At 40.3% G+C, this 12,332-nt stretch overlaps 1 protein-coding gene across 19 annotated transcripts in view; it reads left to right on the forward strand.

Moving 5' to 3' along the window:
- Positions 1–12,332, forward strand: part of DLG2 (discs large MAGUK scaffold protein 2) — a 1,248,672-nt gene that overhangs the window by 906,685 nt on the left and 329,655 nt on the right. For all 19 annotated transcript variants that reach the window (XM_089512900.1, XM_089512903.1, XM_089512905.1 and 16 more), the window contains one exon: positions 8,321–8,445. In XM_089512900.1, coding sequence (XP_089369026.1) covers positions 8,321–8,445 — 125 coding nt within the window. The remainder of the gene's footprint in view (positions 1–8,320; positions 8,446–12,332) is intronic.

The following is a 12,332-nucleotide window of genomic DNA, read 5'->3' on the forward strand; positions in this document are numbered from 1 at the left end:
AGGTTTCGGTGATGCCTATTATATCATATTTGCTTTGTTGTACTAGGAGTTCAAGTTCATCTTGCTTATTTCCCATGCTCTGTGCATTAGTGTAGAAACATCGCAGACCATGGGTCCCTTTTACTTGCTGCTTTTGCAAGGTTTTTTTTGCCTCCCACTGTTGGGTCCTTGCACTTTTTTTCTTGTTTCCTCTATGTCTGTTTGACTATTTTCTCCAGCCCTTTCGCCTTCCTTAATATTGTCTCCCTTCCCCTCGGAACTCAGTTTAAAGCCCTCCTGATCAAGTTCTTGAGACTGTTGGCAAAAACATTTCTTCCAACTGTCGTGAGATGCAACCCATCCGTTGCAAGAAGTCCCTCCTCATGGAACTGCAGCCCATGATTGAAGAATCCAAATTGTTCTTGGTGGCACCATCTGTGGAGCCAGTTGTTCACATCCTCTATTTTTCTCTCCCTTCTTGAACCGTGCCCTTCGACTGGCAGAAGAGACGAGATGACAACCTGCACATCCATTCCTTTCAGCTTCCTACCAAGTGCCTCGTAATCCCTTTTGATGTTCTGAAGGCTGTGTCTTGCAGTATCATTGGTTCCCCTGTGGACCAAAAGGAAGGGATATTGGTCAGTAGGCTTGACCAGTCTTGTCAGCCTCTCTGTCACATCACGGATCTTTGCCCCGGGGAGACAACACACCTGTCGAGACATCTTGTCAGGCCTACAAATCACTGCTTCTGTACCCCTCAGCAAGGAGTCCCCCACTACGACCTGCCTGGAGAATTCTGAGAGTTATAGTCTAACACATTGCCATGGCACTAGGTTAGGAAAAGTTGGCATTTGCTATGATGTCTTCCATTCTTTCGCTGGCCTCCTTACTTAATGAATTCCACCACCACATGAACCAAATGTTGTCACTTCATTGTCCTATAACATTTTTATCCATGCTTGCTGAGGACTTACTTTTCCAAGCTGTGGTCATGTTTGTGTATTTTCTTCTGTTGTAAAAAGTGAGATTTTCCTAATGGAAAAGTACTATTAATGAGGAAGAATTCAGGATTAGGTGGAGCCATTTGCTTCTAGACTAAAAAAAATCTAGTAAACGTGGGTCAAAGTGAGCTATATTGTGTGGTTTGTATGGCTGTATGTGTTTGTTCAAGTGTGCTTAGGTGGTTTAAGAACAAGCAAACAGTCCTTCTGACAAGTTTGTTTTGAACCTCAGAAGGATACAGCTGTGATACATGTTGAATCTCCTTTATTTGAAACGCTTGGAACCAGGAGTGTTTGGAATTTTTGAATGTTTTGAATTTTTGAATAGTTGCATATACTTAATGAGATATTTTGGAGATGGGACCTGAATCTAAACAAGAAATTCATTTATGTTTGGTATATATCTTATACGCATAGGCTGAAGGTAATATTATATACAATATTTTAAATAATTGTGTGCATGAAACAAAGTTTGTGTATACTGAATCATCAGAATGCAAACATCAGGAACCAAAACCTAAACATTAGGAGGAACTTCCTGACAGTGAGAGCTGTTCAACAGTGGAACACAACTCCCTTGGGGTGTCATGGAGTCTCCTTCTTTGGAAGTTTTTAAACAGAGTCTGGATGGCCATCTGTTGGGGATGCTTTGATTGTGAGTTCCTGCATGGCAGGGGGGTTGGACTAGATGGCCCTTGTTGTCTATTCCAACTCTATGATTCTATGATTCTGTGTGTCACTGGGTCAGCCATCCATGTGGACAACTTTGGATTTTGGATTTCCAGATAAGGGAAACTCAGCCTCTCTCTGTGTGTGTGTGTGTGTGTGTGTGTGTGCGTGTGCGTGTGTGTATTAGTATAACTATCAATCAGAACTTAGAATCATAGAGGTGGAAGAGAGCACAAGGGCTATCCAATCCAACCCCCTGCCATGCAGGAACTCTCAATCAAAGCATCCCTGACAGATGACAATCCTGCCTCTGTTTAAAGAACCTCCAAGGAAGGACACTCTACCACACTCCCAGGGAACATGTTCCACTATTGAAAAGCCCTTACTCTCAAGAAGGTCCTGCTAATGTCAAGATGAAATTTCTTTTCCAACTTAATTAAAACTTTGTATGTATGAATGTATGTATGTATGTGAGTATGTATGTGTTGGATTTATATCTTACCTTTCTCCCAAAATGGGATTCAAATAGCAAGAACTTTCTGCTACAGCTGCCCAAAACAAAAGTGATCCGTATCCAAAAGTTTAGAAAATGCTGTTGTCAACATCCTTAAATCAATGATGGCATTATCTATTATCCTCTAGGTTGAGACCATGCAGTGTTAAAGTCTTAAGTCTATGGGTCCAGAAATTACTTATTATGGGGGACACCATAACCTGATCTAAGAGAGAAGGTGCATTAATACAGGTATCCTTGCTTGACTTATTCAAGTCATATACATATACCAATGCCTCCAAAGCACATCAGTATTTTTTTGTTAATTTCCCATGCTGTGTACAACTTCCCATTACCATTAATTTTTCAAATGACTTCTGGAAAGTGTCCCCTAAAAGCTGATCTCTTTGCTATTGATGTGGAAAATGCAGAAGTCAAACAAGGCACCGCAGCCTCAAATCTAAATTCATGAAACTGTAGTAAAAAAGTAAATTGTTTCTCATTTTCAAATCATTTTAATGGCTCAGGGATCATAGGCAAGGAATAAAAAAAGTCTCTGATACCATTCAATAGGCAGTTAAACTGCCATTGATAGTAGAGATTATTTAGCCATTCATATCCGCTATTAAAGTCCCTTTTCTCCTCTGAGCTGGTTTCATCGATTGCAGTGTGATATACATATAAGTGTTAGGTGCCTTTAGGATCTCAGCCACATAATTTTGATACAAAATCACATTTGATACAAAATCACATTGGGCCATCATCTTCTTGAGACATTGCTTTCACAATGCCTAAATTTAGTCACTTTTCACTAAATGCTTATGGCCATTTTACTATTGTCCATGTCTGTATAGACAGGACTCCCCCCCCCCCCCCCACATTCATGCATTCTTTCTAATAAGCTTTTATTTAACTAGGTGCTCTCTTTTGTCAGTGAAGGGGGAAAGGGAGGCAATAAAGAGTATGTTTTCACTGGGTAGAATACTTCGGGTTGTCCCCAGAGTATTCTGGTCCCAAATTATCCCTGAATTGCCCCCCCCCCCCCCCCATTACCTGTACACTTTCCACAGCAATGATGGGTGACTGCCTTTCTATGTAGCCCCAGTTTATCACCACTGCCACCACCAAGGTCACAATGAAGTGCCCAGCCATGTTATCAACACTGGGCACCTCATTCTGACCTCAGAGCAACTCATGCTCACGGTGGTGGTGCCATGCGGCTCACAGGGACCATATAGGAAGGCAGCCGCCTATTGTCATTGTGGGGTGAGTCAAAAAACCAAAGCAAAAGATCAGCTTTTTAAATTCAGGTTAAGGAGAGGAAAGGCTGAATCAGGTGCAAGTTTGTAAAGAGGATGCAGTGAGCCCAGGAAGAATTTGGAGTAAATAACCCATGCAGACAAGCCCAGAGAGCCAACATGGCATAATGGTTTGAGTGTTGGATTATGACTCTGGAGACCAGGTTTCAATTCTCAGCTTGGCCATGAAACCTACAGGTCAAGTCAGTCTTTCAGCTTCAGGGGAAGGCCATGGCCAACCACCTCTGAACAAATCTTTCTGAGAAAACCCCATGACAGGGTTGCCATAAGTCAGAAATGACTTGAAGTCACACAACAACAACAACAACAACAACAACAACAACAACAACAACAACAGCCAATTCCAAAGTAAAACCTGCTCAATAAAGGCCAGGCACCCACTGGTGTCTTGGGCATATGTATGTTCCCTACAGAAATGATTGCACATTTTTGTCTGATACAAAACATCCACATTCAATTCAACATTGTGAAAATGGAGTTGCATGCATGCTACCAATGAGCATGCAGATGTGCACTGCCTAGGGATGTGCAAGTGCATTGGACATGTACATGGATGCACAACTGTGCATTAAGTTGAACATTTGATGTCTTGGGTCAGTTATTCATTGTTGCCATTCCACATAAGGACTGTGTAGCACAAGACATTCTGTGTGTTGAGGTTTATGGTTGTCAATCCTGATAGAGGATCTCAGCCATAGCCTGAGACAAGTTGTGTGTGAAGGACCGCGCTTACTAAGGATTCAGGAGTATGAAAGAACAGAATGGGATTTAGACCCCTTTCAAACTGGACAGTTAATTGGAGTACGATTCCACATAAACTGAGATGACCACATCCTACAGAATTCAGTGCATCCAGTGGCAGTTATAAGATATAGATAAGTTATATAGATAGATGTGGAAATTTAATGGACATTGTCCTGGTTTAACTTGATAGGTTTTATTACAATTTGAAGAGAACAAATATCTGGCTGGTAGCACCTGCAATCTTTAAAACTTGTTTCACACCAAGTTCCATGCATGTCAAGCTGGCTCCATTCCTTTTGAGTTTCCAGCAAGGAGCTAAAATTGTTGTTCCATGTGGCTTTCAGTCCATATTGGGTGACTGCTCTGGATGTTTTAATGCTCTGTGGTTTTAAAACTACTCTTAAAGAGTTTTTTAGTCTCTTTCATCTGTGTATTTTCAAAGTTGTTGTCCATTGTATCTCACCTCTGGAGGCTCTGGTGGGTTGAGAAGCAAGTAATAAATAATTTAAATGAATGAATGAATGAATGAATGAATGAATGAATGATTATCCTAAAACCATGATAGAATCCAGCCCTCTTGAGGGATGGAATGTTGGCCTTCTCACCTGGAAGGAATACCTAGCTTTAATATCTAGGCAGTAAAATGAAGCCAGGATGCAGTCTTTGGGTTTGACAACAGCACCAAGGTTCTCTGTAGACATTTCACTGTCTATTATAATCCATGGCCATGCATTCAAGAGGTGTTGCCACGGTCTCGCTCAGCCATTTTCAATGTTTTGTTGTCATTTCTACAGACATAATTGCAGTAAAATGGCAATAGCAATAGCATTTACACTTTTATAGTGCTTCATAGGGAACTCAGCACTCTCTTAGTGGTTTGCAGTTCGAAACCCAGTTGCCCGCAACAAGCTGGTTTCTCATTTTACTGACCTACAAAGAGATGGAAGGCTGAGTGAACCTTGGAGTCCTGAGAATGAACTCACAACATTGTGGCTGCATTACCAGCATTTAACTACTGCACCACCAGGGGTCCTATGTCTCAGCATCAACAACATGTCTCAGCATCAGCATCAACAACAAAACTCTTGGGAAGGAGCTTAAGAATACACCAGATGTCAACAGTTGCACATATACTTTGTTGAAAGAGAGTAGGGACAATAGAGTAGCCTGCCCAAGAATACATAAAACTACAGGAAAAGAGATTTCAAACTACAGGAAAAGAGAATTCATTAAACATTAGGAAGAATTTCCTGACAATAAGAAGTGTTCAAGACTGTCATACTCTGCCTCAGAGCATAGTAGAATCTCCTTCTTAGGAGATATTTAAACAGAGGCTGGATGGCCATCTGTCAGGAGTGCTTTGATTATGTCTTTTCTTCATGGCAGATGATTGAACTGGATGCCCCTTGGGGTCTCTTCCAGTGCTATGATTCGATGATCTGCAATATATAGCAATATCAGTTTTATAGCACTTTTAACTGTCATAGTTCCATCTTGAGACGTATATAGTTTTATGAGCCAAACTTGTCTGCTAGAGAGCTCCAGTCCAATATCTTGAGCTAACTTTCCCATGGTACCAGGTTCAAGGTATCTGGACAGTAATAATAATAATAATAATAATAATAATAATAATGAATTTTATTTGTGTTTTCCCGCCTCTCCCATTGGATCGAAGCGGGGTTACAGACCATTTAAAACCATACAAAAATTCAGTGAATATAAAATAAATTCCAACAATAAAAGCTCAGTTAATTAAAACACAGTCATACAATATACATATCCGGGGTAAGGCAGAGGATCGATGATATCAAGTATATGAGTGTTATTCTTCAGGGGGAAAAGCTTGACAAAAAAGAACTGTCTTAAGTCTCTTTTTAAATGTTTCCAGGGGGGTCATGAGTCGGAGCTCCTCAGGGAGTCTGTTCCAGATCCGCGGGGCTACAATCGAAAAAGCCATTTGGGATGTGGAGACATATTTAGAAGATGGTATTTCCAACAGATTCCCCCCCCCCCCCGATATTCTGAGTAGTTTGGGAGAGTGGATTAAAGTTCTCTAGCAGATAGCGCTAAGTACTTCCACACTTTCCTGCCTCATACGCTAATGAATAATTTTCCATTTCATCCTGATTGTCTCCAAATCTTGTTCTGTCCCCCCAAAATCAGCCCCCCTTCCCAATCCTGTTTCATTTTAAGCCTGGAAATTGAGGCCCCTTGACCCAAAATAAGTTGCTTTGTAAAGAATTGTAAGAGTTCTGTTGTGCTTTTCTAATGCCTTTTAGAATTTTAACACTTTTCACAAATTGGGGGGCGGGGGGGAATATAAGGCTAATTTGTCTTTTGGAGCCAGTGTGGCATAGTGGTGTGAGGTTGGACTATGGTTCTGGAGAGCAGGGTTTAATTCCCACTCACTCTTGAGTGACCTTGAGCAAGTAACATGCTTTCAGCCCCAGGGAAAGCCAAGGGCAAACCCCCTCTGAAGAAATCTTCCCAATAAAGCCCCCTGGTAAACCTATTGAAGCATTAAAACAATTAGATCCATAGGTGCACTGGTATCCTTATTTACAGATTAAAGAAAGATTCAAAATTGATTTTAAAAAAACCCTCAAGATTTTGAAGAGGAAACCTCAGAATTCTCAAAAATTTTATTAGATACAGCCAACAAAAAGATAGCAAAACTATATAAATTCCTTAGAAATTTGGAACAGGAGGAAGAACCTGTCACACATACAATGATAAAATGGGCATCTGATTTAGGGCACACAATAGATATGGACAGTTGGAAATCAGCCCGTGAAAAAACAAAGAAATTCACAAAATCCCAAAGTCTCTGGGAACATTTTTGGAACATGGAACATAGGTGGCATTTGACCCCTAATAAAATAGCAAAAATGTACAAAACAGGCCCAGGAACTTGTTGGAAGTGTGATAATGCATCCGGAAGTTGGATTCATGTATGGTGGAAATGCCCAAAACTAAAACTTTACTGGAAAACCATACATAGAGAAATTGAACAGATGTTACAAATTAATTTTGAAATGTGTCCCGAAATGTATTTGTTAAACATGTTAGACAAACGTTCTACACAAACCAAGATCAAGCATGATAGAATCTTACTGTATTTCGTAACCTCTGCCAGAACTACATTAGCCCAATTTTGGAAAACTCATGAGACACCTGATCTTGAAAAATGGTGGGAGAAAGTTTTTGAAATGAGGGAGATGGACATTTTAACAGGTCGTTTATCTCATAAAGACATTACAGTAATAGAAAAAGAGTGGGACCCGATATTGACAAAGTGCAGGTATAGACAATAAAGGGTGCAGATTACGATATGACAAATGCATCTTATGTAATCGTACGTTTGATCAGACTTTAATTAGTAATATACTTTGAGGTAACAAGAAAATAGTGAATAAGGGAAAAAAGAGAAGTAAGACAACATAATGTACAGAGTTGAGAGTTGATTGCAAGGCAACTATGGAAGTATTTGTACAATTTTACAATGTATTCTCTGAAACCCTGAAAGGGCATATATCTCTAACATGGTGAAACGGAAACTCTTTTTTTAGCTCTATGTAAATAAAATGTTTTATAAAAATAAGAATAAATGTGTGTGTGTGTGTGTGTGTGTACGCGCCCTTTTAAATCACTTGTGAAGTTCTGGTGTCCCCATGAATGTCCTAGGGTTTTCTTAGGCAAGGAATACTCAGGTGATTTTGCCAGTTTCTTCCTCTGCTATATAACCTACAGCACCTGGTATTTGTTAGCAGTCTCCCTTTCAAGTGTTAACCAGGGCAGACCCTGATTGACTCCCAAGACCAGATGGGATCTGCTACTTTACTATTTATGCTCCAATCAGTATAGGGCACTTAAAATCTACTCTGCCTTGTAAAACTTCATGGACATTCTGATTTCTAAACCAAATAGTCTCTTAAAGGCTTGATATAAACAGTCTAACACTGTAAATGCTGTATTTTATGTTATTCAGCACTCAACAGAATATCAAGTTACTCAACTTATATTTTAAGTTATTGTGGCAGCGAGGCTGATCTTTCTGTAACAGATGGCATTTATTTTTCTTTTTTCTCTCCCTCCCTCCTTCATCTCTCCTTCAGGGTAATTCTGGCCTGGGTTTCAGTATTGCTGGAGGAACAGATAACCCACACATTGGGGATGATCCTGGAATATTTATTACTAAGATTATACCAGGAGGAGCTGCAGCAGAGGATGGCAGACTCAGGTAATTTACGTATATGTTTTTTTACACTGGGACAGATTGCAGCTGATGGGAAGCCTGGTTCACTCATGAGTGTGAGGGGAAACAAAAGCAAAAAGAGGTGCAGACCCATGTGCTGTTTGGGCTTGTGAATTTCATGCAGCATAGGAACCTCCATTTTTTGCAGGATGAAATAAAAACTAGAAATATTACTTTTTTTCTTGGAAAGTGGGAGACTCTCCTTCATTGAAGGTCTTTAAGCAGAGATTAGGTGGCCAACTCTCAGAAATGTTTTACTGGTCACCAGTGGTGTCACTAGGGTGACAACATGACAACTCATGGTGTCACCCACCCATTGACCTCATCCCATACCAGACCATATAGAATTCTTAGTAAAAAGAATTGTGCTGATTTTATTCCTATATCACAATGCCTGTATATCACTGAATGTAATGGCAATAGTTGTGACATAAACAACTAGCAAAATTAAACCTTATCATACACACAGCCTAAATATATTTATGTAGTATGTAGTTTTGTGTGGTTAAAATGAAAATTTTGTAAGATGGGATGTTTTTTAAAGAAAAATTTTAAAAGAATTTTAATTTAAAAAACAAACAAAAAACCCCTGAGGCCTCTCCTTTCTCTCTTCACTGAGCCTTTTCTGAGTCACATCACCTCTTCTGTTGAGCTCCAGTGTTTTAAAGGGATGCAGGCAAAAACCACAGTGGTGTCACCTGTGAGAACTGAACCCCTCCCCCCACACACACACCAACCCCTAGTAATGCCCACTGGCAAAGAGTTACACTAAATGGCCCTTGGGGTCCCTTTTAACTTGGTAAGTCTATGTTTCTAAAATTCAGTTACCAGCACATTACACTGTGTAGAGGGAGTTTTTAATATCTTTGTTAATGTTAGCCTGGCATTGGCCATTGATGGCCATTCATCCGTGTTTTCCATTTTGTACTGCAAAGAGGATCAAATGGAGGGATAAGTGCATGCAAAAATGCCATTTTCATCTAGTGGGGCTGAACCATCAAGTCAACTACTCATTTGTCTTCTGGAACAGCCAGAAACATGGCATAGCTCCCAAGCTGAGATTGTTGGTTCTTGTCTAAACAAGCAAAACAGAGGTATTCCCCCTCCCCCCGACACTCCAAGGATGTAAAGTCAAATTTAAACCAGGAATGGGTTTCTGTCTTGGGCCAGGGAACTTCATTGTTTCCGTGACAAGACATTGATGGTCCAACTCTCCACACCTCACCTCCATTTTCTGCCTCACAATGCCTCCTTGGGGCAACATGGGGGACAATTCCCTCTCTCAACTGTTTTAGGCCCAGGAGCAGCTTCTTCCCAGTAGGAAGTGATGCAATAGTCAACTTCTTTGTCATCTCTTGGGAGGGATGTTTGGGGGCATTTTAGCCTTTTTTTTAAAAAAAAAATATGGGGACCCTGGAAACCACAAAAATGGCCCTGGCACCCCATGAAGCCCACATGTTGAACTTTCCTCCTCCATGGTTTAAACTAAAGTAGGAAATAGTACAAAACTGCATGTGTTGTGACTAGGGAAGCTGTGTGGATTTTCTCAGTATCCTCCCAACATGTGGGCCTGTTTTAATACCCATAAACATGGATTTCCCAATGGATTCCTCACCTAAGTTTGACTCCATTTTAAGTGCTGCAGCCCCATCCTATGGAGCTCTAGGAACTGAGGCTCACAAGGTCTTTAGCCTTTTTCTGCCAAAGAGTTCTGGTGCACACAAAAATACAAATCCCAGAATTCTGTTGGATGACGCCATGGCACTTAATCTGGAATCAAACTGCATTATTTCTAACTTGTAAATGCACCCTAGATGGCCACCTCTTAGGGTTTTACCAGTGGATTCCTGCACTGGCAAGGGTTGAACTGAATGACCCTTGGGGTCCCTTCCAACTCGACAGTTCTATGTTTCTAAGATTTTATTACCAGTACATGAATACAACACCCTGTGTTGAGGGTGTTTTAAATAATGAATAAATAAACTAACAAATACATTTATTTTACACCTCTCCTCAAGGCTTGAGATGGGATGCAACATGCTAAAATACAAATCACAATTAAAAAAGAAAACACATAAAACCAACAGTTAAAATACAATGCAATAAAACCATTAAAATGCATTAATGTCTTTGCTGCCCAGAGTCACTTGGCCATTGCCACCTATTCCTCCATGTTCTCCATTTTGTCTTGCAAAGAGGATGCAATGGAGAGAGAAGTCACTGACAAAAACAAACCATTTCTATCTAGTGTGGCAGAAACATCAAGCCAACTACTCATTCATCCGGTGGAACAGCCAGAAACATTGCATAGTTCTCAGTAGGGCTGGCATAAATATACTCTAATTGAATCTAACACTCCAATATTTTCTAATAAGATTGTGGTTATAGGGTGGATTTTTTTTTAAAGGAGAATGACTCCTCTAGCCTTTACATATAGCTAACCACCTTGCCTTACATTTAGAAAGTAGAGCTGGAAAAGCCATGAAGAAAAACACTTCTAATTCTCTTCCCAACCGTGTAATCTTTGCATTGCCGGCTTGATATTAAAGAAACTCTGGAACAGATTTGATTGCCAGGTTAAAGCAAGGCAATCCATTTTCTCTCATTGCTGTTCTTTGAAGCAACTCACTCCTCCTCTGGTTAATGGGACTCTGAAAGCAAACTGTTCCAAAAGAGCTTAACAGCTTCATGATGGTGGAGCTTATGCTAGACCTGCTGTGTCATACAGACTCAGCTGTTTGAGAAAAGGATTTGGCTGGAGAGCAAATTAGGGTCAAGTGTGGAGGTAGCTCTCTTGGAGTCGGCAACACGGTGATATTTTTAAAATCTGAGAAATCTTGTATACTAATAGCAGGCTCATTCTCCAAGTATAGATCTTAATCCACATAAAAGAGGTAACAATAAGCAGATTCAGGGAAATCTCCAAAGGTTTCTTGGGTTTTTCTTGGCAAGTTTGCCATTACCATTGCCATCCTCTGAGGCTGAGAAAGTGTGTATTGCCCAAGGTGGGTTTACATGGTTAAGCCAGGATTCAAGCCTTGGTCTCCAGATTCATAGTCCAGTATTCAAACTACTACACTATGCTGACTCTCATTAATTTATATTAAATTTCGATTTAATGTTCTTTCTGCCTATTTGGAGTTCTCAAAGTCGGGAATTTTGCTCCAGGGAAGGATTTAGCAGTCAAATAAGCCCCATAATGTTCAGTAAAGTAGAAGTCAGTAAGAATAGAGAGAGCCTATGTTAGAAGTAGAGGTAGAAAGGTAGAGAGTAGTGGGAGCGGCAGTGGCAGTGGCAGCAACAAAAACAACCATTACAGGTGGATAAACTCAATCAAAAAAGCCACAGCCCTGAATTCACAGGATTTGAGCAAAGCAGTTGAGGAGCAGGACTCTCATCCATGGGTCAAATTTGGTTTGGTTGGAAAAAAAAAACTGCAACAAGAATAACAAACAGCTTTGTGTGTCAGCTCTGATCGTCACTGGCCAAGGTAGCTGGAATTTATGGTAGTTGTAGTCTGAAACACAAAGAGCTGCCAATTTTCTGCTTGTACTCTAGAGATACCTGGTTATCAGCCAAAGGAAACAGAATGCAAAACCAGAGCCAATATCCAGTTAGTAGGCCAACCACAGTAGTCTCAGGGAATCAACAAGAGTTTATGTAAATGTTAACTCACCCTTTAACAACTGATGGAATTTGTAACTGGATTTCGACCTAGATGCATTCTTTTGGAAAACATAAGAGAAGCTTTGCTGTAGCAAATCAGAAAAAGAAAAGATTCTTGAAGGGCAGCCATGAAGGAACTAGAGAAGATCCTCATGTGCAAAATTATATCATTGAATAACAAAGTCAGGATTGCCCATGCCATTGTA

Source organism: Sceloporus occidentalis, unplaced genomic scaffold, assembly GCF_023333645.1.
Source record: "Sceloporus occidentalis isolate IW3139 unplaced genomic scaffold, rSceOcc1.0.p SCAF_2, whole genome shotgun sequence".
In the NCBI taxonomy this organism is placed as follows: domain Eukaryota; kingdom Metazoa; phylum Chordata; class Lepidosauria; order Squamata; family Phrynosomatidae; genus Sceloporus; species Sceloporus occidentalis.